This window comes from Podarcis bocagei (assembly GCF_964188305.1).
Source record: "Podarcis bocagei genome assembly, chromosome: 2".
Classification (NCBI taxonomy): Eukaryota; Metazoa; Chordata; class Lepidosauria; order Squamata; family Lacertidae; genus Podarcis; species Podarcis bocagei.
The window spans coordinates 50,401,186-50,423,449 of record NC_138126.1 but is presented as its reverse complement, the minus strand read 5'-3'; the positions used below and the strand labels follow the sequence as shown (position 1 = coordinate 50,423,449).

General features: G+C 42.5%; 1 protein-coding gene across 4 annotated transcripts in view; it reads left to right on the top strand.

Annotated features, from left to right (window-relative positions):
- Positions 1-22,264, top strand: part of CACNA2D3 (calcium voltage-gated channel auxiliary subunit alpha2delta 3) — a 498,964-nt gene that overhangs the window by 1,010 nt on the left and 475,690 nt on the right. For 3 of the 4 annotated variants that reach the window (XR_014005100.1, XR_014005101.1, XM_081184001.1), the window contains exon 2: positions 487-568. Coding sequence is in view for 1 of the 4 variants with exons in the window: in XM_081184001.1 (XP_081040127.1) it covers positions 487-568 (82 nt within the window). In the remaining 3 variants the exon portion in view is untranslated. Of the gene's footprint in view, positions 1-276; positions 375-486; positions 569-22,264 lie in introns of those variants that run through there. The other variant, XR_014005102.1, reaches the window with a different exon arrangement.

The window sequence follows — 22,264 nt, the reverse complement described above, 5'->3', positions numbered from 1 at the left end:
CTCGACTCGCTCCTTGCCCGCAGTCCCGCTTCAGCCGAGGAGCTCAGGGACAAGCGAATAAACACAAATACGGAGCTCTTGACAAACGCCGCCGACGCCGCTGCTGCTGCAGAGCGAGGTTTTGTTTTGATAAAGTTTCATCTCCGGCAAGTTTGACGAAAGAGGCCTCTCCACTCCCCTCGCCTTGCCTAGTGGAATAGCTCAACGGGGAGGGGGGGTTCAAACTGAGAAAGTGCACCCTTCCTGCTTTGAAATAACAAATAGTTTTGTGGCACCTGGAAGACTAAGCTAATGTCTTGTGGCTGTGAGCGTCTGTGGACCACAGTCCGCTTCCCCAGAGGCGCACTCTGTAGTCCTGAGCTGCAGGTATATATGTGAGTTGCAGCTCAGATTGTGAGTGGAGTGTTGTTGTTGTTGTTCTTGTTAACTGTCATGCATTACTACATTTGCCTCTGTTCCGCATTTTAATTCTTTCTCTCTTTGCAGTGTGAAACTCTGGGCCTCTGCATTTGGTGGGGAGATCAGATCCATCGCAGCGAAATACTCAGGTTCCCAACTTCTGCAGAAGGTAAGGATCGCTTCAGGTGTATGCACCGGTGTGATGGATTTAGTGCTGAAAATGGAATCCGGTTTGGTACCCCGAAGAAACAGGAACGACATCTTTCAGTCAGAGGACATTCTCCGCTCCTCCCCTCCCTCCACACTTTTAACTGCCTGCTGTCTTTTTACACACTGCAGAGACTATAGACTTCACCGTTCACTGGTTATTTTTAGATTACTCTCCCTTTCTTAAACGGAGCCCACCCAGATGACTTTGTCTCTCTGTGGTGGAGCTATTTAGATTTAGAAGTGTGCCTGGCTTTTGTTTTGCTTCCTAGGTGGGGATTATGATGTTAGCAGCAGTTTTTCTGTATAAACACACATGCACAAACGCACACACGCACACACACAGACACACACAGTTCATTCAAGAGGTACAAAAACCGGGCAAATTTTATTTTGCTCTCTCTGGCTGTACTTCGTTGCAATGGGTGGGGGGTGGGGGACCCGAAGGCTTGACTATTGTTTGTCATCTCTGCAGTTTTTACAATCCTATTATTCCTCCAATCATCTCAGGCCAGTGCTGGGATGTATTACATCATTACAGATAAGGAGAATGAATGTGGTTATCTTCCTGCTCAGCTGCACAGCTGGGTAATAAGCTTGTGAAGTAGTGCAAAAACTTGAGAAATTGGGCTAAGTCTCCATAATTCTGGAGAGTAATGAGAATGGAGAATAGATTATTAGACCTTTTATAGATTATTAGAGCTTGCATCTGGTCTCATTTAAACATGCAACCTTATATTAAAATCCTGCTTTCAGATAACCTGTGTTTAAATATAGCTGTTGATGAATTAAAAATAAATGAGAAATCCAGGCCGGTGGTAAGTTGAAAAAGGGCTCCGGGGTTGCAGTTCCGCATGATTTGAAGACATGAGCTTTCAAAGTGAAATTCAGCTACCCAGATGCAATTTTTAGAGCTTGGATTGAAATGATTCAATGGACCAAGTTAAACTTTAAATAGATTTTTTAAATAAAAAAACCCAAATAAATAAGATTTTGCTCCGCACGAAGAATGTGCTGTGTATTTTGCATGGTAAGGGTTAGTGCCATTCAAATCAGTGAATTGAAACAGTTTGCTATTGATAAGACTGTCCTTGCTCCTGTGTTGCATTGGTAAGGCAAAGAAACTTTTATGCTTCACTAATTACCGTTAGTGCAGTAAACCTAATGGCTGTTAAAGAAGCATAACAACTGAGCAGAAAATACTCTTCCTCTCAATGTTACTTAGTATTTGAAAATGGAGATTTTAAAAAAGTATAACAGTTATGGCAGAACACAGTTCTGGGCCTGAGGTCATTTGAAATATTTCCAAATTATTTAAGCTTTTTTATACACTAAAGTGGAATACTCAGCATTTATTAAATAATGCTTCCTTCACTGACAGAATTTTTCTGTGGATACTGTGTAAAAACACTCCTTCCAGTTTTTTGTTTTTTTTTAAAGGGATGATATGGGTAAATGTCTAAAAACAGTATATACTGGCTTCCTAATCTTCTTGAAATGTACTTTTAAAAAAGAGTTATTATCCAAGATATACAGTCCTTAATTTTGGAAACCCCTTTGGCTCAGAATCCTTGTATAAAACGTGGTCTCTTGCCATTTTCCAAAAGTTGCATAGAAAAATAAGGACATAAGAGTTCTGAAATGGTATTCTTTGTAATAACTCCTCATCTGCTTATGGTAGATTATTCTGAAATAAAGAATATTATCTAAAGTAGTAGGATACCTTCCTATTGGTTGCTATACTGCAGTGTAAATAATCGGAAGCTACCACAATGCTCATTTTACATTCTCTTCATCTCTCAATTGCACTAGCAGTACTGTGTTCTTCTGTCTGCATCTTGATAATTGTGTATTTAATTCCCATCTGGCGGGTTGTTGTTTTTTTTAAAAAAATAAATATATTGTGTTTTGGTTTGAAATACCATAACTAAATGAAACAGGAAACACCAATGCTGATAGGATGGGCACTTCGAGCTGTACTACTGCTAATGTCTTTAAGCTGTCCTAGCATTTGGGTGGCATTATTATTATTATTATTAGGATTCTTAGTGTATTTTAAATTTTGACTTGGGGTCTGTATTGTAAGCTATGCATTTCTCTGTAGAACTGGAGCTTCAGGATTGTGTTTCAAATATTTGTCTTTGCAATAGCTTATATTTTTAACATTGTTGAGACAAAGGCATACCTGGTGTTTTCATTTTCAGATGTGTCAAAGTTGTGGGGGAGGGGGGACAGTTCAAGGCATAAACAATAATATTTAGTCCACTGGAACAGTAGTAATCCAGACAGTTAGCAAGATGACATCATTGCACCATCCCAGATGTGAAACCCCTTCCTAGTGTCTGGCTGTGAAGAATAATCCATTTGGATGTTGAGATAGTAGTGAATTAACCCAAATGCTACTGGCTTTCATCTCACCTCCCAACTCCCCATTGTTGTGTCTCTATGAGTAAAAAGATACTGATGATGAGAGTAGAAACAGTGAAATTCTAACATAAGTCACACTCAAGTGCCATTGGAAGACAAAAATTAGTAAGGTGACACCCGTGGACATGCAGTAAGATTCTCATGGTAACAAAGTATTAATCAAAGTGCCGCATAAGTGTACAAGTAGTAGCGTGAATGGTGTTTTTGTTTTTGTGTTCCATTTGCAAAAAGACAGAAAAGGGGCTCTGCGGGATCAAAATTTAGTTTGCTTTTAATCCCAGGTATCCTGTTTCATACTTGGTTTCCCTGGATAATTTGCATTTAATTTTGGATGGAAGGATAATAGAATATTTCCCAAGGCAAAGCAAAGGAATCGGTTACAGTGGATAGTGACATGAGCCATTACTCTGCAGTACTGTAGCCACCAAATGCACTAGAGTAGAAGCATTGTAGAGTGTACACATGCTATGGGCACCTTATTTAGTAGCCTGGAGCAGCGTGCATAGGAAACCCGCACCTGCCTTTTGGACCGATGTTACAATGCAAGACGTAGCTCTTCAAACCTTGACACACCTGTTTGGAAAGAAGTCCCATTGGGTCACTAGATTTGACTTCTGCTTCACAGTACTTAAAGTCAAAGCCTAAGCTGAATTACAAAGATGCAGGACTCTGGATTGGTGCCGCAAGCCCAGTTCATTCCAGTGAAGCCTGTGATGATGATGATGCACTTGTTTTGGACAGGGCTGTTCTGTTCTGCACTCTGCATTGTGTTCTCTGTGTGGCCTAAATATGGTGTTGTTACCCTCCCAGCCAACGCAAGGGTCATTTAATTTTTGTTCCTCCGTGCCTTTCGTTGAAATCTTAACGTATTCATAATCTCATTCTTTTCAGTAATAATTCAAGAGAGTCTGCTTCCAGACAAATAAGGATATTTCCCCATACAGGATGAATAGTTGGTTTGAGTGTCTTTCATTTACCTTTAAGGGAAACAGAGCTGTTCTTCCTGCAGTATAGTAAATGGGAGGGGGGGGGGAACCACAACACTGTTTCTTTGATATGGCTGATCTTCCCAGTTCCTATGCTGGTTGTCATGTAAATTTTGCACTGTAAAGGAAATTGTCTGTATGCTTCTGTAGCGGGAGGCATATTCTTCACTTCATTAGCAAACACTGGGGTGGGGGGCATGGTGGTAAACTTGGATTTAGCTCCAAATATATCCAACTTGCCCATTTGTAATGAAGTTTAGAGGAGGGGTTTGAATGATCATGATTTTATCTGCACCTTGGAAAAGTGTTCCTTTTCATTTTCTAGGCTGGCATACTGTAAACAACCATATTTGCCAAATATCACACATAATTCACCGAATACACCCATTCATTGCAGTTGTGCTTACGCTGGTGAAGTTCCTGTACTTTTTGTGGTTGCAGATTATTTGAATGACAATAAAAGCCTAGTACAATACTTCACTATAAAAGGTGGCATTTTTACATCCCAGATTAAAGGCAGGGTTTAAAGGCATGAGGCCATGTTTTCTTCTACGGTGGGACCTGCTGAATCTTGAAATCTGTTTGCGTTCTAAAGTTTTATTATTGTTAAAGTTATCTGTTAACAATAGTTGCTCTTGTTAGATATAGTAAGCTATAGTGTACCTATAGCAATTGTTCACAGAGATACAAATTTCTGCCTTTAACTTAAAGAACAATGTAAATGGAATGAGAACACCCAAAATTTCTTTAATTATGCAGCCCATTTCCTGAGATGTCAATTGTAGAGGTTTACACACATGCATGTCCTAATGGAATTTCTTGGGCTTGAATTAGAAACTCCCCCTTATTTTTTTTTATTAATTTTTATTATCTGTAGTATAAGCATAGGCAATACCTTTAATAAAATGACTCACTATTTAAAGAACAATATATTCTGCTCCTTTTCATACTATGGAGCTTATACTTTAACAGCACCGTTCATTAATAATTTGCATCAGGGACTTTTCATTTCTGATTGCACACGGAAGAGATATATGCTTTTCTGTGGTCTTTTCAGGTCTTCCTTAAGTATGGTGTTCGCTTAAACCTAGGTCTGCACTGCAGGTATCTGTCTGGTGCAGGCGTTGGCTTGCATTGCTGACAATGCATTTGCTCTTGGTTATCTGATACGTCCAGGGCATTATAAGCACAAATGAATTCACATGTATAGGACTCTTCTAGGGCGAGTGGGCTGTCACTGGGGATGCATGGACCACATCTATCATCATGCTAGGTTCGCATCCTCTTTCTTTAAAAAGAAATGCAGATGAGAACTGTGCATTCACAGTAATGATTATGTCTGCTTTCTGTGTTATTTCTCATCATGGAGAATTGTTGAGAGAAGAATTGTGCCAAGTGTATTCAAGGTTAAAAATAAGAAAGAATACTCTTTTTTCCCATTGAATCCTGCAGCTGAAGTGGATCAAAGCAACCGTCATAATATTTGAATAACAGCATTTCTAGCTATACACGCTCTTGAAGTTTGGTATGTTGTTGAGGTGGATTCCCCTCCCCCCCCCGCCACAACCCCATAAAAACATGGCGGCTGTGCAGATAGAGGCCACTGGTTAGCTGATACAGGTTTGGTGCATTTCACAAATGAGACAAGGTAGGTGCCTCAAAGTGGTACGGCTCACCTTGTCTAGAAATGCTTGAGATGAATCTTCCCAGTGAGTCTGCTATCTACTATTTTAACTTCTTTCTCTTACAGTATCTACAATATGGCAGTGTCAATCCCTCTTGATCTCAGATCTGTACCCTTCACCCCTACCCCATTCTACTGGGCATAGAGACCACGGGAGTTTGTACAAAGACTGGATCCAGAACAGAGCCTATTGAGGAACTGTACATAAAGAGTGTCACACGTCAAGGGGGTGGTAAGGGAGTAGCAAAGCTGTAGCAAAAGAAGGATGGCATATTAGTGAGAATGTGACAAAGTGTGACTTTGTGTGCGTTTGAGCATGTGAGAAATGCTTGTAAAAGTAAGGAATTCTTCACGGGCAGTTCGTACTACACGGGGTACTTGAGGAGTAGTTGAAGAGGAAATGTCAGAGGAATTGAAAATTACACCTGCCAAGAGGGATAAAAGTACTTGGTTGCTTAGAAGGAATATTAACACCTAAATGGCAAAAAATGAAAGAAATGCGGGACAAAAATCCAGAGACAGCAGGTGAAAGGATTACCACAGAATGGTTCACTTCTGAGTCCCGTTCTCTCCCAACCCTGAGAAAACCAGAATGCCATATCAGGGAAATAAGGAAAACCTATGTTTTAAATAGATGTTTTTTAAAACAGCTCTCTTGAATTTGCTCTTCCAAAGAAAGTGGAGCAGCCAGTGAGGCAGGTGGCATTGTTTGAGGGTGTGTGCTGTGTTTGGTGGTAGGATGAACACTGGTAGTGCCGCCTCATCCCAGGATTGGAACCTGACTAGCTGGTTGGGAACAGAAGCTTCCGTGGCATGCTTACTTAAGAATGTGCAGGAGGCTGATCTGCAACAAAATATTCTCCTACGAAACAAGAGGCCCTGTGGATCTGGTGTGAAAAGTGGTTTTTTAAATGAATTCAGGTCTCACCTCCATTAGTTTTGTACATTTTAGAGATGTGTGGTAGACAGACTAATAAAATAAGTCATGCAAGACTGCACCGTGAGTTCAGTGCTGAGATTTTCTCTTGCCCGGTACGATGCAGAAGTAGGTATACCTAAATGAGACCAAGAAAAATACATAGATTTAAGCATACTTAACTCTGCATAGGGCTTCAGCCTCATGTTCAAGCTCAGTTTTTTATAATATTAGCATTGCTTTCATTTTTTGCTTCATTGTCCATGCAGATGTTTCGCTTAGGACAGCAATGGTATACAGTATAGGTACGCAGGGTGGCACCAGCATTTATATATAAGAGGAAGGTTTGATTTTTTAAAAGGGTGTGTTTTGCATTCTTGTTGCATTCCTCCCTTCAAGGTTTTGTGTTCTAAACTTGTCTTCTTTTTTTGGAAACCAAGGGTTGAGAGGTGAGACTATGCAGACTTATAAAAACTGGAGGCTTCAGATAAATTAACATTCAGCTAACACATCTGATTCACACAGAACATCTATCTTTAGTTTTAAAATACATAATTGTTTCTTAAATTCCTCAATTTTTCATTTATATTGATCTAGAAAAAACGTGCCCTAGTCATCTTGACATTAATTGCTCTTCTTTCTCCTCTTCTTGGCATGCTTAGTTTTTCTTTCTTAAGTATTCCCCGCTAAGCTACTGCAGTTAATACTGTCATTACTGGGGGATGGGTCAGTAAGATTATGAGAGTTCCTACAAATTAAGGAAAGGCATGAATGACAGTCTTGTTGAGCTGCAGCTTTATTTTTATGACAGTTTTAGTCCATGACTTCAAGCCTCCAGTGCAGCAATCATGAAGATGCAAGGTAATAATGTTAAAAGAAAATACTATTGTCATTTTAAATATACAAGAATAAATAGTGTTAATCATGCTAATACCAAGCCGTAAATCCCAAGTAAAAATAGTTTAGTATTTTGGGCTCAGCAAAAATCACTGTAGGATTACTGTTCAGTTAACATTAAAATCATTAACTAAATATACAAAAATATATGCAAGGATGCAAAATGCCTTCAATCATAGTCTCGGCCTTTGAAATTGCTTGTTTTCTCCATTTGCTTGCTAACTCCTTTTAATTATGCCATGTACTTAAGTAGCTTGGGCCAGGTTCTAAATAGTCTTTTTTAGGCTTGGGGTCTGCCCAGTGAAAAGTAGAATTTTCCAGACCAACGAACCTTATATCTCAAAGCTGCTTTTCAACTTTCTCCCAACTTCAGAATCATAGTATGGGTGCTCATTTACTGATTCTTACTGAAGTCAATATAATTGATAGATTGAAAGATTTGCTATGAGCATTTATTCTGCCTGCATTATGTGTTTGTTTATTCAATTTCATGCCTGCCCTTTAGCTGGTAACACTTGAGCTCAGGATGAGGTACATGGGGACTAACCAGACCCTCACCTGCTCAGCTTTAGTGAGGTGGCCACATCATGTACGCAAAAGCCATGCCCCAGACTAATGAAAATGCATGCTTTTCATACAGTAGTCACATTACAGGTGTTAGAGGGCGAAAGTACCTCTTCGCACAATGCATAATTAATTTATAGAGCAACACAAAATGTAGCAATAGCTTTAGAAGGTGTGTAACAGAACAACAAGTGGAAGAATTAGTGACAGAGTGCACTGGAATGGTGGATAGAGTCAGATGGAGTGACAGGTTGACAATTTAGGAAGAGTGGCTATGGAGAAAGACTGACAATTGAGTGAGATTAGAAAGAGTGGAGGCATAGGTAAAAGGCTGGGAGTTAGCCTGCTGTTAGTGGAGAGCCAAGTATATTTGGTGAGGAGATCAACACCTTTATTTGTATTCCTTTATTTACCAAATGACTCCATGTTTTGATTGCTGTTTTCCATAAATAAATATATGCATTGCTTTTTTAAGTTTATAGAATATGTTCTGGTCGGGGTGATTCTAGGTTAGTGGTAGGACTGGTTGGTAGGATGGGGTGGCAGTGCATCATGAGCTCCCTGACCGTGGCATCACTGCCATGTACTGGGGCAGAATTGGTCAGGGTGGCGGCAAACTGAGGGTGTCTGCAGCCCTGTCCCAACACCACTCCAATAAGTGGCAACAATGCTGCTGTCAGGAGGCCATTGCCTCTGGCTACTCCTTATCAGATCTCACTCCAGGTTCTGGCTTTGAATTACACAACCATGGAAATAAAAGGAGAGCTCTTCTTGTCTCTCTAAATCTGTAGATAGCAACAGTTGAGAATTCTGGACCAAATGGACTAGCTAAGCCAGTGATGGTGAACCTTTTAGAGATCAAGTGCCCAAACTTCAACCCCAAACCCACTTAACATATTTTGTCTTAAAAGAAAAACACAATAACAGAGCTTTCAATCATACAAACAACTTTTGTATTGAAAGGTAAAAGTTTGCATTATCCTTGTTTGGGAAATCATGAAGAAGGGAATAACTCCCAGACAACATGGCCGTTTTGATAATTCCCTTCAAGAAACTCTTCTTTGGGTGATTTCAAAGCAGAAGCTGAATGCCCGTCTGCCATGGATGCTATAGTTGTGATCCCTGCATCTCAGAGGGGTTGGACTTAGATGACCCTCGGGTTACCTTCCAACCAGTGGCGTAGCGTGGGTTGTCAGCACCCGGGGCAAGGCAAGTAATTTGCGCCCCCTAACCCGTGGATTTGCGCCCCCTAACCCTAACCCCCAGATGTTGCGGCCGGCCCCCCTGCACCCCCACGCTACGCCACTGCTTCCAACTCCCCACAAACCTATGAAAAAAACAAAACAGTCTCCTTTGCCCTCCACTGATCCCCTAGCAGGAAGGATCTTGCACTTACCCATGGCGATGGAAGAGAGTTCAGCTCGAAAGTTTGCTTCCTGGCCTGATCAAGTAGGCGAAAGGAAATCCCGGAGTGAAGCCCAGAAATGCGTAGTGGTTCAGCTCTCCGCTGCCGTCGGTCACAGTGTGGAAGGGAGGCACCCCAGCACAGAGTTTGTAGGGGCAGCGTGCGCGCCAAGTAGAGCTGTGCATGTGTGAGTAGCCAGTTTGCTGCCCACAGGCTGCAGCTGAAATGTGAACATGCCATTCCGCTGTCTTAAAGCGCCTTGGTGCAAAACTGTCAGTAAGCCTGGCAGCATTTTGTTCCCTCCTGCATGAGTGGGGTTCAGAAGTGCAGCCCGGTGGGCTAAGCATCGAATCATAGGATTGTGGGGAGTTGGAAGGGGCGCCGTCACATGTGCCCACAGAGAGGGCTCTGAGTGCCCCCTTTGGCACGTGTGCCATAGGTTCGCCACCACTGAGCTAGGCGATTGTTCTAGTGACCTCCATGGATCAGGGCCTTTTAGAGAACCCCTGAAGTATCACAAGGGGATTAGTCTTTCCTTGGCCATTAGGTGTGATCAGGGCTGGCCCAAAAGGTTGCGCTGCCCATAGCAAAGGACAAGATGCAGCCCTTTCCCATTCCATGTATAAACCTGGAAGGGACTAGCAGTTGAAACTTCAGTACTGGCGACAGGAAAGCATCCCCCACCATACCTGAGAGCAGGGCACCAGGCAGGCTATGTGGTATATACAGATCTGTCCTCCAACATCTCCTTGGCACTCAGCACCTCCTCCCTCAGACAACCACCTCAGTCCGTCTCATGGTAGGGCATGATCGCTTTGTGGTGAGCCTTAAAGAAAGGCCACTCAGTAAGCTGCAATGCTGAATAGGAATTTCCATCTGGGTTCCCCACATTTAAACCCAAATACTGATTCCTTTTGTTTGGAAGCTTTCTTGATTCCTTTCAAAAGTCTCCAGAGCTTTTGGAAAAAGTCATACAAGATCTGGACACTTCTCTATGGTCTGCATCAGCCACCAGTTGACAGAGACTAATTGTATTCTGCTCTACCTCCTAATTTCTTATTATTGTTTTCATGGATTTCAGCTTCTTTCTTGAGATGTGTGATCATGAACCATGTAGTCTGTGTTTGCTTCAGTGTAAATGTAATATTGTTTAGATTTCTTTTTAACTGAAAGAAAAAATAAATGTCATTTCAAGCCATTTGGTGCTTACTCACCTCAGTGTTGTCTCACCCTGCTACTTTCACTGCATTTTGCATGCATGGGATGATCCCATTACTTTTATGATTAAATGTGAAGTGCTCTGCCTTTGATATGTGATTTGATATGTGATGGAAATATGAGATGCCTTCAATTCATTTATAGCACATTCATATTACGTTTTCAATAAAAAGTCTCTTAATATAGAAATTTTAAGTGGATGATCCAAAGAGAATACATTAGCTTTTTTTTTATTTCAAGAGCTAATTTTCTTCTATAATTCATCTATAGCTGGTTTTGTTGTCTCACATCCTTTTTGGGGGTCGGGGGGTGGAGACAGAAAAAGAAAAAACCTTTCATGTTCAAGGGATCTGGCCACATTGACATAATTAAAAATTACAGTCCAAAGCTCATCAGAACCCATAAACAAACCCTAAACATCTCCCAAAGCAAGCTGTTTCAATACCACAAAATTTGAGAGCAGGAAATGGTAGCTTCCTCATTATATATCTTAACATTGCTTACACTCAAGCCATCTCTTACTCAGGTGGTAAACCTGCATCACTAGTATGTAAAGTGTGTAATGAAATGCTAGTATGTAATGCCTGCATGCAAGCTGTTTTCCTGAGGGGGGGAAAAGCCTCAAGTAGATTATACATTTTAATAATTATCTCTTTTAAACCGAGCAACACAAATGGTTTTTCGAAACAACCTGTGAGGTAGGTTAGGCTAAGAGGCGATGATTAGCCCAAGGTCACCCAGCAACTTTCATGGCTGAGTAGGAATTTGAACCCTCGTCACCCATATCCAGTGCTCTAACCACTACACTACACGGGATTTTACTTGTACTGTCTCTCTGTATGATGATTCGAATGTTGTGGTTTTTTTTTTAAAAAAAAATATCTGTTTCTTTCTCTTATTAATTCCTTTGGATTCTTTTAATGCTTATCTTTGCTGTTTTTGCCCTTCCTTTTTGTTTTTATCTCGTGCTTGCTGATTTATTTTTTAAAAAATGGTTTTAATTGTATTTTTATTTTCTTGTGAGCAGCCTTGAACTTTTAGGCAAGGCAGGATATAAATAAATAAATAAATAAATAAATAGGTAAAGATGAGTATAGAATTAATGCTCTAGGTGGGCAGCTCTACCTTTGACCTTCAGATGTTCCTTAAAATAGAGCATCTGCATGTATGAGGGGGGTCCATGTTCAGACATTATAATGAATAGGTCAGGACATGGAGCCTGTGGCGCTGATGGATGTTAATTCTGTATGCATATCACATCTGAAAAAAACACCTTGGTTGACAAGCTTAAGTTGCCAGAATTGGGTTTTACATGTTTTAAATGGTTTCACCTCAGGCAGGTAGGCACAGAAATGTGAACAGCATTCACTTTACACAGATATGTGAACTTCTAATATCTTGAAACTTCCTAATCTTGACATTAATCTTTCCCAGTTTGTTGAGCTAGAACCGTCGTTGTTCCTAGGAAATACGGGATAAAAGATAATGTATCATTTTGCCTGTATAGATGCAATCTTTATACGACTAAAAGTTTACTTTGGTTACGTTAGCATAATACTTCTCATTTCAGTAAACAGAAGATGCAAGTGTTAAGTCATGCGCAAGGGCTCCAATTTGCTGTATATTTCTGGCTCTGTGTTTTCAGCATATGATTCTTGTAATTCAATTTGGACAAATGTTTCAGTGTTTCTTATCTGTGCCATTGTTTCATCTCCATTTCTTCACTGTCAAGCTCCTCTTTTCTTTTATAATTAATTTGTAAAAGCTGATTTTACCCATATCCATCTATTCCCCGAAGAGTCCTTACTAATAGAAGGTGGAAGGTGGTTGCATCCTATAAAATGTTTCACACCACAGCAGAGTTTTTGGCATGCATATATTCAGCATACATTTTTTAAATAATAAAAAAAAAACCCTTTCTCATCACCTCAAAAGGAGGAAGCATATGTGCATGGGAACTGTGTGAAAATTAGTACTGGGACAATGTGTTGGGGTATGCAGATCCCCAAAGCTGTAAATGGCATTATCATTACACATGATGAGGTTGTTGCTGTGAATGACCATCATTCATGGGCTATCAGAGTTTGATGCAGTGGCCCAGGTACAAAACAATGGTAATTCTTGGAGACATGTGTTAAGCTTAATGATTGTGAACATGAGCATTTTGTCCGGAATCTTATCTGGGGGCATTGGGAAGAAATCTCAAACCTAGAAAAATCTGAGTGATATAATCACTGCTCAGATCTCCCTAACCCTAATGGAGAAAGAACAAGTGGGAATATGTTTTGTATTCCTTTTTTCATTGGGCAGGATAGCACCATTCAGGAAGCTTGTCAGTGGTACACCCATTCTCCTGTCTGTGTACCAGGGGAAAGGCTCAAAAGTCTGTGGAGTGTTGATTGCTTCCTTATCAAACTAGCAATCTTGAAAAGACAGAATTCAGATGACAGCACTGCTTTTGCAAACTAGTTCAAATTACAAACGTGCCAAATCTTGTATAGTTTTGCTAATGTTGCTGCTGTTTGGCATCCATTTCTTTTCTGGCATCTGCTTATCTGCACTATTTTCCTTATTCCTGTTTTTCCCTCCAGTCCTTGGCCTTGCTTGTTCTCATCCTCAGTGTCCAGACTGAAGCTTAATGAAGTTGGTGCTGGCAAACCACATGATTTTGTTTATAAGCATTTGGTGCGCTGGGATTAGGTAGACAGCCTGATGGAGTTGAATTCCACTTTAGGGAACAGGACGTCCTGGTTAGTGCTGGTACCTTTTACCAGCTCTGGCTAGTCACACCCTTTCATTTCCTAGCAATTTTATTTATCCCCCATCATTTACATGTCACAACAATTTAAAAGCCAAAATATTTCCCCCCCTCAAAACAAATTTTAATCACAAGGATAGATTCTATCTATTCATACCCTAGTCACAGGGTATTTGATGTCTTCTCTGTGGGGCCATCTTTGAATATTTAAATTATTTTATTTCATTTATTTCTTTTAAGAAATGCTTTTTGTGAGACACCTTTAAATGATTTCACAGCAAAAAAGATAAAAAAGAAAAGAACACAAGACATCCACAATAAAACATAACATAAAACAATTTTGTATACAGAAACAGTTAAAACCATTACATTAAAAAAAATAATTAAAACCATTTCAGTTCAAGTGCGGATACTGACTGGTTACAAGGTTAATTGCGGCTTGCAGGTTGGATCATGCAACCCTGCTATTATGTCATCACCGTTGGTTGCTAATTTGTTTCCAGGCTCAATTTTGAGGGTTGGTCTTGACCTTTAAAGCCCTAAGCAGCCTGTGATCAAGATACATTCACAGCTGTCTCCTCCCATATGAAAACTTCCAGTCCTGCAGTGGACATCAGAGTCCTGCTGAATTTCCTTGTTCTATACAACTATTAAAGGTGTGGGAGCCCTGGCCTCTTTTTCACTTGGCCACCCGAGAGGTGGGCATGAAAGGAGAGAAGTAGAACTTTCACTGTGATGGCATCACAGCTGTGGAATAACATTTTGTGGGGTGTTCAGCTGACTCCCATCTCTGCTTGCCTTTCAGTGGGCAATGTGTATCAATCTTTGCATGCAGAAGCTGCTAGATTGAATGACTGTGTGTTGGCTGTTATGGTATTTTAATTATATTGAATGATTTATATTTGGGGTACTTTAGTTACGGCTTTGAACTTTTGACTTGATCCTCACAGCTTTGGCTGGGAGGAGATGGAGGGGAAATTATTTCCCACCCCCCCAAAAGTATGTGTGTGTAGAGGTATGCTTACTGTTGGCAGTGTTGACAGTTTCTCTTTTTTATAACTCCCCAACCATTTTACCAACTGCCTGTAGAGGTACCATGGCAGTCAGCAACTGCTGACTGTGCCACTCTTTCCCCCAGAATGTCCCTGCAAGGAAACTCCTTTTTTTTGGTATAACAACATCCCAGGGGTATTTTAGAGCAGAATAATGGTAGTTTGCAGGCACCAGTCATGGTGAGGAGCTTTGCTGCACTGTCACAGGAAATGGCAGACAAAGAAGGGGGGGGGGGAGAAATGCTGTGGTCTTCAATGATAAGCCAGAATTGGTGGCTGGCGTAGTGGTGCTGGGATGCAGTTGCATAACCGGTTTCCCAACATGGAGCTTGTTGCCAATAAGAGAGAGAGAGAGAGAGAGAGAGAGAGAGGAGTCAGGAGGCCAGCATGGTGCAGACACAGCAGCAGAGCCAATCCAGCGCTTCTCCTGTACTGACCTCACTACCACCTTATGCCTCTTGCTCTTCGTTACCAGCAGTGATCTCTGTGTTAGGAAGCCAGGTAGGCAACACTGCTCCACCTCTCTGGTCATGACTTTAATAAACACTCCCTGAAACTTGTGGGGAAAATTCATAGCCTTGAAAAATAGTCCAAATGCACTCCACATTCTGCCCCCTGTACACAGAGTGCTGAATGGAGGTGGGTAAGGTTTCTCAATAGCCGTAGGATTTTTCATTTCATTTATTTATTTAACAAGATTTATGTTGTTTCCCTGTGTACTACTTCCCCCATGCCCTGCTGTAACTCGGGCTAAACGCGTGCAACTAAAACAGCTGCATATCATTCCCCCCCCCCCACTTTTCCTCCTCTGGCAATGAAGCTGTAGTTTTGCTTTTCCCCCTGCCATGCCCTTGACCTCAGGGAAGTACAGGATGTCAGGCAGCTCCGAAGCTCCCAAACACTTCATCCCAGCACATAATGCTGTTACTAATCTGATGAGCTTGTTTGGGCCCCTATGATTCTCAAAGGTTAGTTTGCATTCATCTGTCCGACATGGTGGCTTAAAGCATTTTGAACCACTTTGAGTTGAGCTCAGAGGTAAGCATGCTAACCATCACTGGAAAGCGTTTATAGTCAGTTTCATTTGGGCTGCAAAGCTTACAAACAGAACTGGTAAGCTCTTTTGCCTATGATAAACCTCACATAAGAGTTCCCCTTGATGGATCTATGAAAGTTTGATTTACTTAAAGGTATTCTGAGGCAGTGGCTTGCGCATCCCCTTATCGGTTCTCTTTTAGAATGTCTAAATATGTTATTTTCTTATTAATGTTTATCAGAATTTCCTGATGTTGGATTCAGATATGCTGATTAGGATCTAAATTGGAAAATGCAACCAGTAACGCCACTGGATGTACTACAAGCAAACCCTGACTGAGTCTTTTTCCAAGGCTTTGAAGCATCTTTTAAAAATCACTTCCCTTTGACGGCTGGATTTAAAAATGTTCTACTGAAATGCCACAGGCGAAGGAAATAAGAAGATTCCATTTTCTGTCCAGAGGAAATTAGCTTGGCTATGCAAATTTGCGCCTCATTTGAGTCTGCAGATGTTGTTCTGTGGATTCAGGATATGCGTATTCTCTGCTCTTGAAAAAAGTGTATCAGAATTTTCAGTAAGCTCCCAACTTCCAAATTATTTGTTCATCTGAGAAGAAACATCCAAATTCTCCTCTAAATTTTGCTTTAGGCAAGATCTTATCAACTTTGCTTACTTTAGTCACTAGGGGTGTGGGTGGCACTGTGGTCTAAACTGCTGGCCACATGACCCGGAAAGCTGTCTGTGGACAAACACTGGCTTCCCTCGGCCTGAAGTGAGATGAGCACTGCATCCCATAGTCCCTTTTACCTTTACCTTTACTTTATTCACTATCACCTAGAGGGGTGGGATGTAAGGCAGTGTTTCCCAACCGGTGTTCCGCGGCACACTAGTGTGCCGCGGAACGTTGCCTTGTGTTCCGTGGGAAGGAGGCGGGCGAGGCGGGCGGCGAGAGGCGGGGCGGCGGCAGCGAGCACACGCGGGGCGGCGAGCGAGCTCCCTCCCACATCCCATCTCCGGCTCTGCACCAGGCGGTAGAGCTCGGCGAAGTCGCCGCGCTGGAAGGCCAGCAGCGCGCGCGCCTTGGCCAGGCTCTCGCCCGCCTGCGCCTCCAGGCACGGCGCCTCGGCGTTGGGCGGCAGCGAGCCCAGGAAGCGGCCCAGCCGGCCGGGGTCGCCCGCCTGCAGCAGCGCCTCGCACACGCACGAGACCTGCTCCGCCGAGAAGCGCGGCGAGCGCGGAGGATCGGGCGCGGCGGAGGCCAGCCCCGCGCTTGGAGAGGACGCAGCAGCCGTCGCCAAACCCGATCCTCCTCCTCCTGCTCCACCGCCGTCCTCTGGCTCTCGGCCGGGAGGAGCCTGCGGCGACGGGGCGGGCGCCGAAGTTGGCAGAAGTTGGCGCGCCTCCTCGGCAGCGCCTTCGTCCTCCTCCTCCTGCCTCTGCTCTCCTCCGGCGGTGGGGGTGCGCCACCCTGCCCGGCCGGGGGGCTCGACGGGGCCCGTGGGGAAGGAGGCCATGTTCGCGGCACGCGGGATCGTGGCCCCCCTCGCCTGCCTCCGGCCCGCTCCCCTCCCCCTGCGCGCTGCCCTAGCCGTGCGGGTCTCCTCCCCCTGCGCCGCCGTCCCCTTTCCACATCCTAGGAGCTGCGGTCCGCCTTCCGCCCCCGGGCCGCGGCGCGGCTCCCAGCCCGGGCTGGCCTCCGCCTCCTGGGACGCGCGCCCACCCCCGCGGCCCCCCAAACTTCGGAGCAACTCTCCTGACGCTTCTCCCCCGCCTCGGTCTCCCTCCTTTCCACTTCTCTTCCCCCCTTCCTTCCCTCTTTCTTTCTCTTTCTCTCCCACCCGCCTTTCCTTCTATTAACTTTCCTTTCCCCTTCCCATGTAGAACAGTCCCTGCAAATAAAAACCTAGCATATTTGGAAGAGGGATGCTAGCCTAACCATTACCTTCTATGCTGTTACTATTTTTTTATTTTTTTTTACATAAGTAAAAAGTGACCTTTCCCCATCTGGCATGGTGGTGTGCCTCGAGATTTTTTTCATGAAACAAGTGTGCCTTTGCCCAAAAAAGGTTGGGAAACACTGATGTAAGGTCTGTAACCTTGAATATTACGTATTTACAAGGTCCTGCCACTTACTCTCACGACAACCCTGGTTGAGAGAATGTGACTAGCTTAAGGTCAATTAACAAGCGGTTGAGCTGAGTGGGTATTTGAACCTAGGTCTTCCCAGTCTATATCTTAGCATTCTATCACACCCTGTGCCCTGTTTTACACTGCAATCTGGGCAAGAAGTGAGGAAGTGCGCTTCTGATTTTCCCCTCCTGAATTTACAATGCTAGACCAAGGGTTGGCATAGTGCAGTTCCCCCTTTTCAGGTGTGTTGGAGGAACAAGGGGACTTTGGATCTGGTGCTTCCATGCTTGCCCTTCCATGCTCCAGCACTCCCCGCATCCCTGAATTTTCCACACACTCCTGGAAGACACCCTGCCTTCAGCACAACGTCAGCATGGGGACCCCTCTGCTGTTCATACACCACATCATAGGACCCTTTGTCCAACCTTTAAGTGGAAATAGGATCACACTCTTAGAATGTATACATTTAGGTAAATTATTAAACTTAGATAATATTTAAATCACTAGTTCCTGCATTCTGAAGTTGCACAGACACAAAGAAAACTGAGACCAGTTCATTTCTTTTGCAACTCTCTCTTTTTTCCAGCGTTGCAGCGTCTTTGTTTTAATTTGATATCTCTGCATATACTTGACTAAAATGTTGTGTTGACTTGTTAATTCTGGCAGTTGAGCATCCTCCTTGCCATCAAAGTGTTGTACTCCATTTTGTCACCCCCCCCCATACTACCGGTAATGATCACTGGAATGAAACCGTTGTAAATAATGATCTAGTCTTTGATCTGGGAACTGCATTCATTCAAATCATTTCTTCCCCATTTGAACAATTAGAGTAGTTTAAATATATATATATATTTGGAAAGGGGAAGGGTGCTTTCCTCTGTAACTAATAAAAAAGTAACAAAGGCAGTGTTTACCTCATCAATAAGGACACACAATTAATTCAATAATGTGCATTTCACTTGCAATTAAATTACTTCCTCTGCATAGAGCTCCTCCCCCCCTGAAAAGGGGTGAGGGATTTTATAACAGACAGAGAGATATGTGTAAATGTGACTGAATTTAAAAGAGAGAGGGGGGGGGGAAACAAAAAATAGTATTCACATTAAGCACAATTTACAAACACCTCTTTCACCCACCTCCATCTGTGGCAATTCAGTATAATACAAAAGCAACATAACCATTCCTTCCCTTCCTCCCAGGTGGGGCCTTACTCTATTTCAGTTTGGTCCCTCACACTGTGTCAAAATCCCTCATGCACTGAATGAAGAAGAGTAATATCATGCTTTCTCCACTACAATTACCTGTCACAAGTTGCAGGGGTAATGGCTGCAGAAGCAAGCCCACTCTACTTCTGTAGGCTCCCTGTGCATTCTAGAACCCTGGTTTTCCTGGCTGCCCACACCACTAGAACAGGCTCCCAACTTCAGAAGTTACTGCTTCCAGAAATGGTGAGCGGCAATAATTGTGGTGCAGTGTTTATCATTCCATTGTGGCGACCGTAACCTAGGTTTAAGGGTGCCATTTGACGATTAGCTTATACATCTGAATTTCTAACGCTGTTGTAGGGTGGTCGGGGCTGAGCTAGCATGCTCATTCTCATTCTCCCTCATTGCGGGAGTGATTTAGAATGCCTGAACAGGGCTTATGTGAAGTGCATTGCCCACATGGTGATGTAGTATCCAACATACTAGACTCATCTTTCCACACAATCTCAATTATGTAGAAAACCTATCTAGATATTACAGTTGCATGTGGGAAATCATTTCAGAAAAACCAACAACAAAACCCCCCAAATATTTGAAAGCTTATATACTGCTATTGTTGTGACAGGAGTGCACATCTTGGTGGTAAAGGCCAGAGACTCCAACACAGGCCTTCCTCTGTGCCATCTGAGACCCTTTTACCCAGCAAGGATTGAGCTATCAATGAATTTGACCACTCCCCTGACAATATAGAGCCCAGGAATTTACCTCCGCTCTTTTATAAAATGCGTGTTTTTTGTTGTTGTCCACTAGTTTTGTAGAGATGACATTGGCTGATGCTCTAGCTCCTCTCTGCCTCTGACGATTCTGTAACCTGTGCGCTGCAAGATGAGAGCTTTGAAATACAACTTGGGTGCGCAAAACTCTTTGCTGCCATGTCATCTGTAACACCTCTTGTATTGGGCTTTGTTAAAATGTAGGCCGAAATACTGCAAAAAGCAAAATATATACAGGAGGCAATAAATCTGCTGGATGCAGATAGCCCATGTCTGTAAGGCAAAACACTTCATTTCACTTTTTATCCTCCTACCAGTTTCCATTATCAGTAAAGAAAAAAAGTGTATTAATGTAACATGATAGCATCATGTACAAACAGTGTGACGGGCAGAGATTTGGCGCAGCTGCCATGAAATGAAAGCCTTTTTCCTTCAAACCTGTAAAAGCTGAAGTTTGAATATTCTTACTCTTAATCTATTTTCTCCTCCCTATACTACTAGATTATATTGACCTAGTTCAAGCATGAACAGCATGGGTGTAACAAGACAGTCCCCCCACTCATCTAAGGACTGCTTTGTATTTTATATACCTAAATTTATCTACCAAATTTATCTATACTTTTTTTGGATTATACAATGTCAAGCTGCAGGTGGTGGGTTGTGTTTTCAAATGCTGAGTGGACAGACAAAATTACTAGAATAACGGCCTCTTCTTAGCCTTCTCCTAGAAATGTAATTTGCATTTCTGCAGGAAATCTCTCTCTCTCTCTCTATTTTCTCTGTAGAAGCAGTGAAATAAGGAAGTCTCACCTGCAGCCTGTAACGGGACTTTCCAGGGAATTCAACTGCTCGGTACCTACTACAGATAGCTGAAAGACATTTATTATATAGCCATGGGAGCGAATGCAATTCCCCACCCCCATCTTCATCTCTCCCCCCCCCCATCTTTCCTCCCTTTCTGCCATTGGCATTTATGGCAGCCAACCACTAAGCTGTTAAAAGGTGAACAGTACAGCTGGCAGATGTCGTAATATGTGTATATGTCAAAGGCTAGGATAAAAATGTGTGTCTTCAGCATATGACTAAAACTGTAAATTGAAGGTGCCAGACTGACCTCTGTGGGAAATGAATCCCACAATTTAGGGGCTACCACATAGAATTTCCAAGGGTGGTGAAACTACCAAGAGTACGATGTGGCACTAAATTAAACTATTGATGAAATACAGTGATACCTTGGGTTACAAACGCTTCGGGTTAAAAACACTTTGGGTTACAAACTCCGCTAACCCAGAAGTAGTATCTCGGGTTGAGAACTTTGTCCCAGGATGAGAACAGAAATTGCGTGCTGACAGCGTGGTGGCAGCAGGAGGCCCCATTAGCTAAAGTGGTACCTCAGGTTAAGAATGGTTTTGGGTTAAGAACAGACCTCTGGAACGAATTAAGTTCGTAACCTGAGGTACCACTGTATATAGAGACTCCAAAACAGGTATAGTTAAGCTTTGTCAGTGATAAGTTGGATGGTGGGCTCAAAGAATAGTTATGGCCTTGGTGAATGTAAAAATGCTTTTTCAGTGAAGAGACCTTGTCTGTGAACCATTTTCAAAAATTGCTTGTTTCTGTGAAGAGGTCATCTTTTTGCTGGAGGCATCTGCCTTTTGAGGCGTTTGAACACTGAATACTCCCTCCCCCCACAAGCTGTCATATGATCCCTTCCATTACACACTCTGCCTTGATAATTTCCCAGCTTTTCTTTCTTGCATTTGTTCTAACTGAAATTTCCTCTGCCTGTTTCAATTGGTTTTACTTTTGACTTCCGGTGCCTCAGTATTGAGCTGTGTGCTGAGAAATTGCTGTTGTATTGTACAGTAATTCCTGACTATATTTCAGGGAAACATGAGAAGAAACCTATTTAAAGGGCCCCCCGTCCTACTTTGAGAGCGGTGGGAATTTTGCCTGCTTAATAGACCACATGAGTGGGCTCTAAGGAATTACTGTAAATGCTTAGGAATTGAGTAGTCTGTTTTTAGTTCAGCAGGACATCTCTCCTGTGTAACATTACCTGGTTAGAGTAAATTTTGCAGTCGCTGTGCTAAGGGATGCTGGTTCTGGAAAACTCAAAACTGTGTACAATGCACAAAGTGAATATGTTACTTATTAATTGTTTACAGAGGTTTTTAAAAAGTCACTTCTGTACATACCCAAAGCACATACCCAAATCAACAGTCAAATAAATACTTTAAAACCAGCAGCAGGTTAGAACCAGCAATTTTAAATAAAGCGCAATTAAATTACCTATCACTATTATTTCAGGATCGATGTGTTGGAGACTCATTCCCTGTGTCTGCAGTCATGGGATTGTTGTCTATCACATGATGGTGTATGTTTTCATTCCACAGTGTGGGAAGTGACGGAGACAGGATGTTTTGGTATTACTGTGTTCCGTGAAGTGGGACTATTGTCCTTTGTTCTTTCTTTCTTTGCTGTCTGATGAGAAAGAGGAAGGAGCTAAGTCAGAATGCTCCAAGTGTATTATATGTAAATAAACGTAGATTAGCCAAAATGCTGTGCTATTGGTTCTGTTAGACAAACTGTGAAGACTCTGTGGAT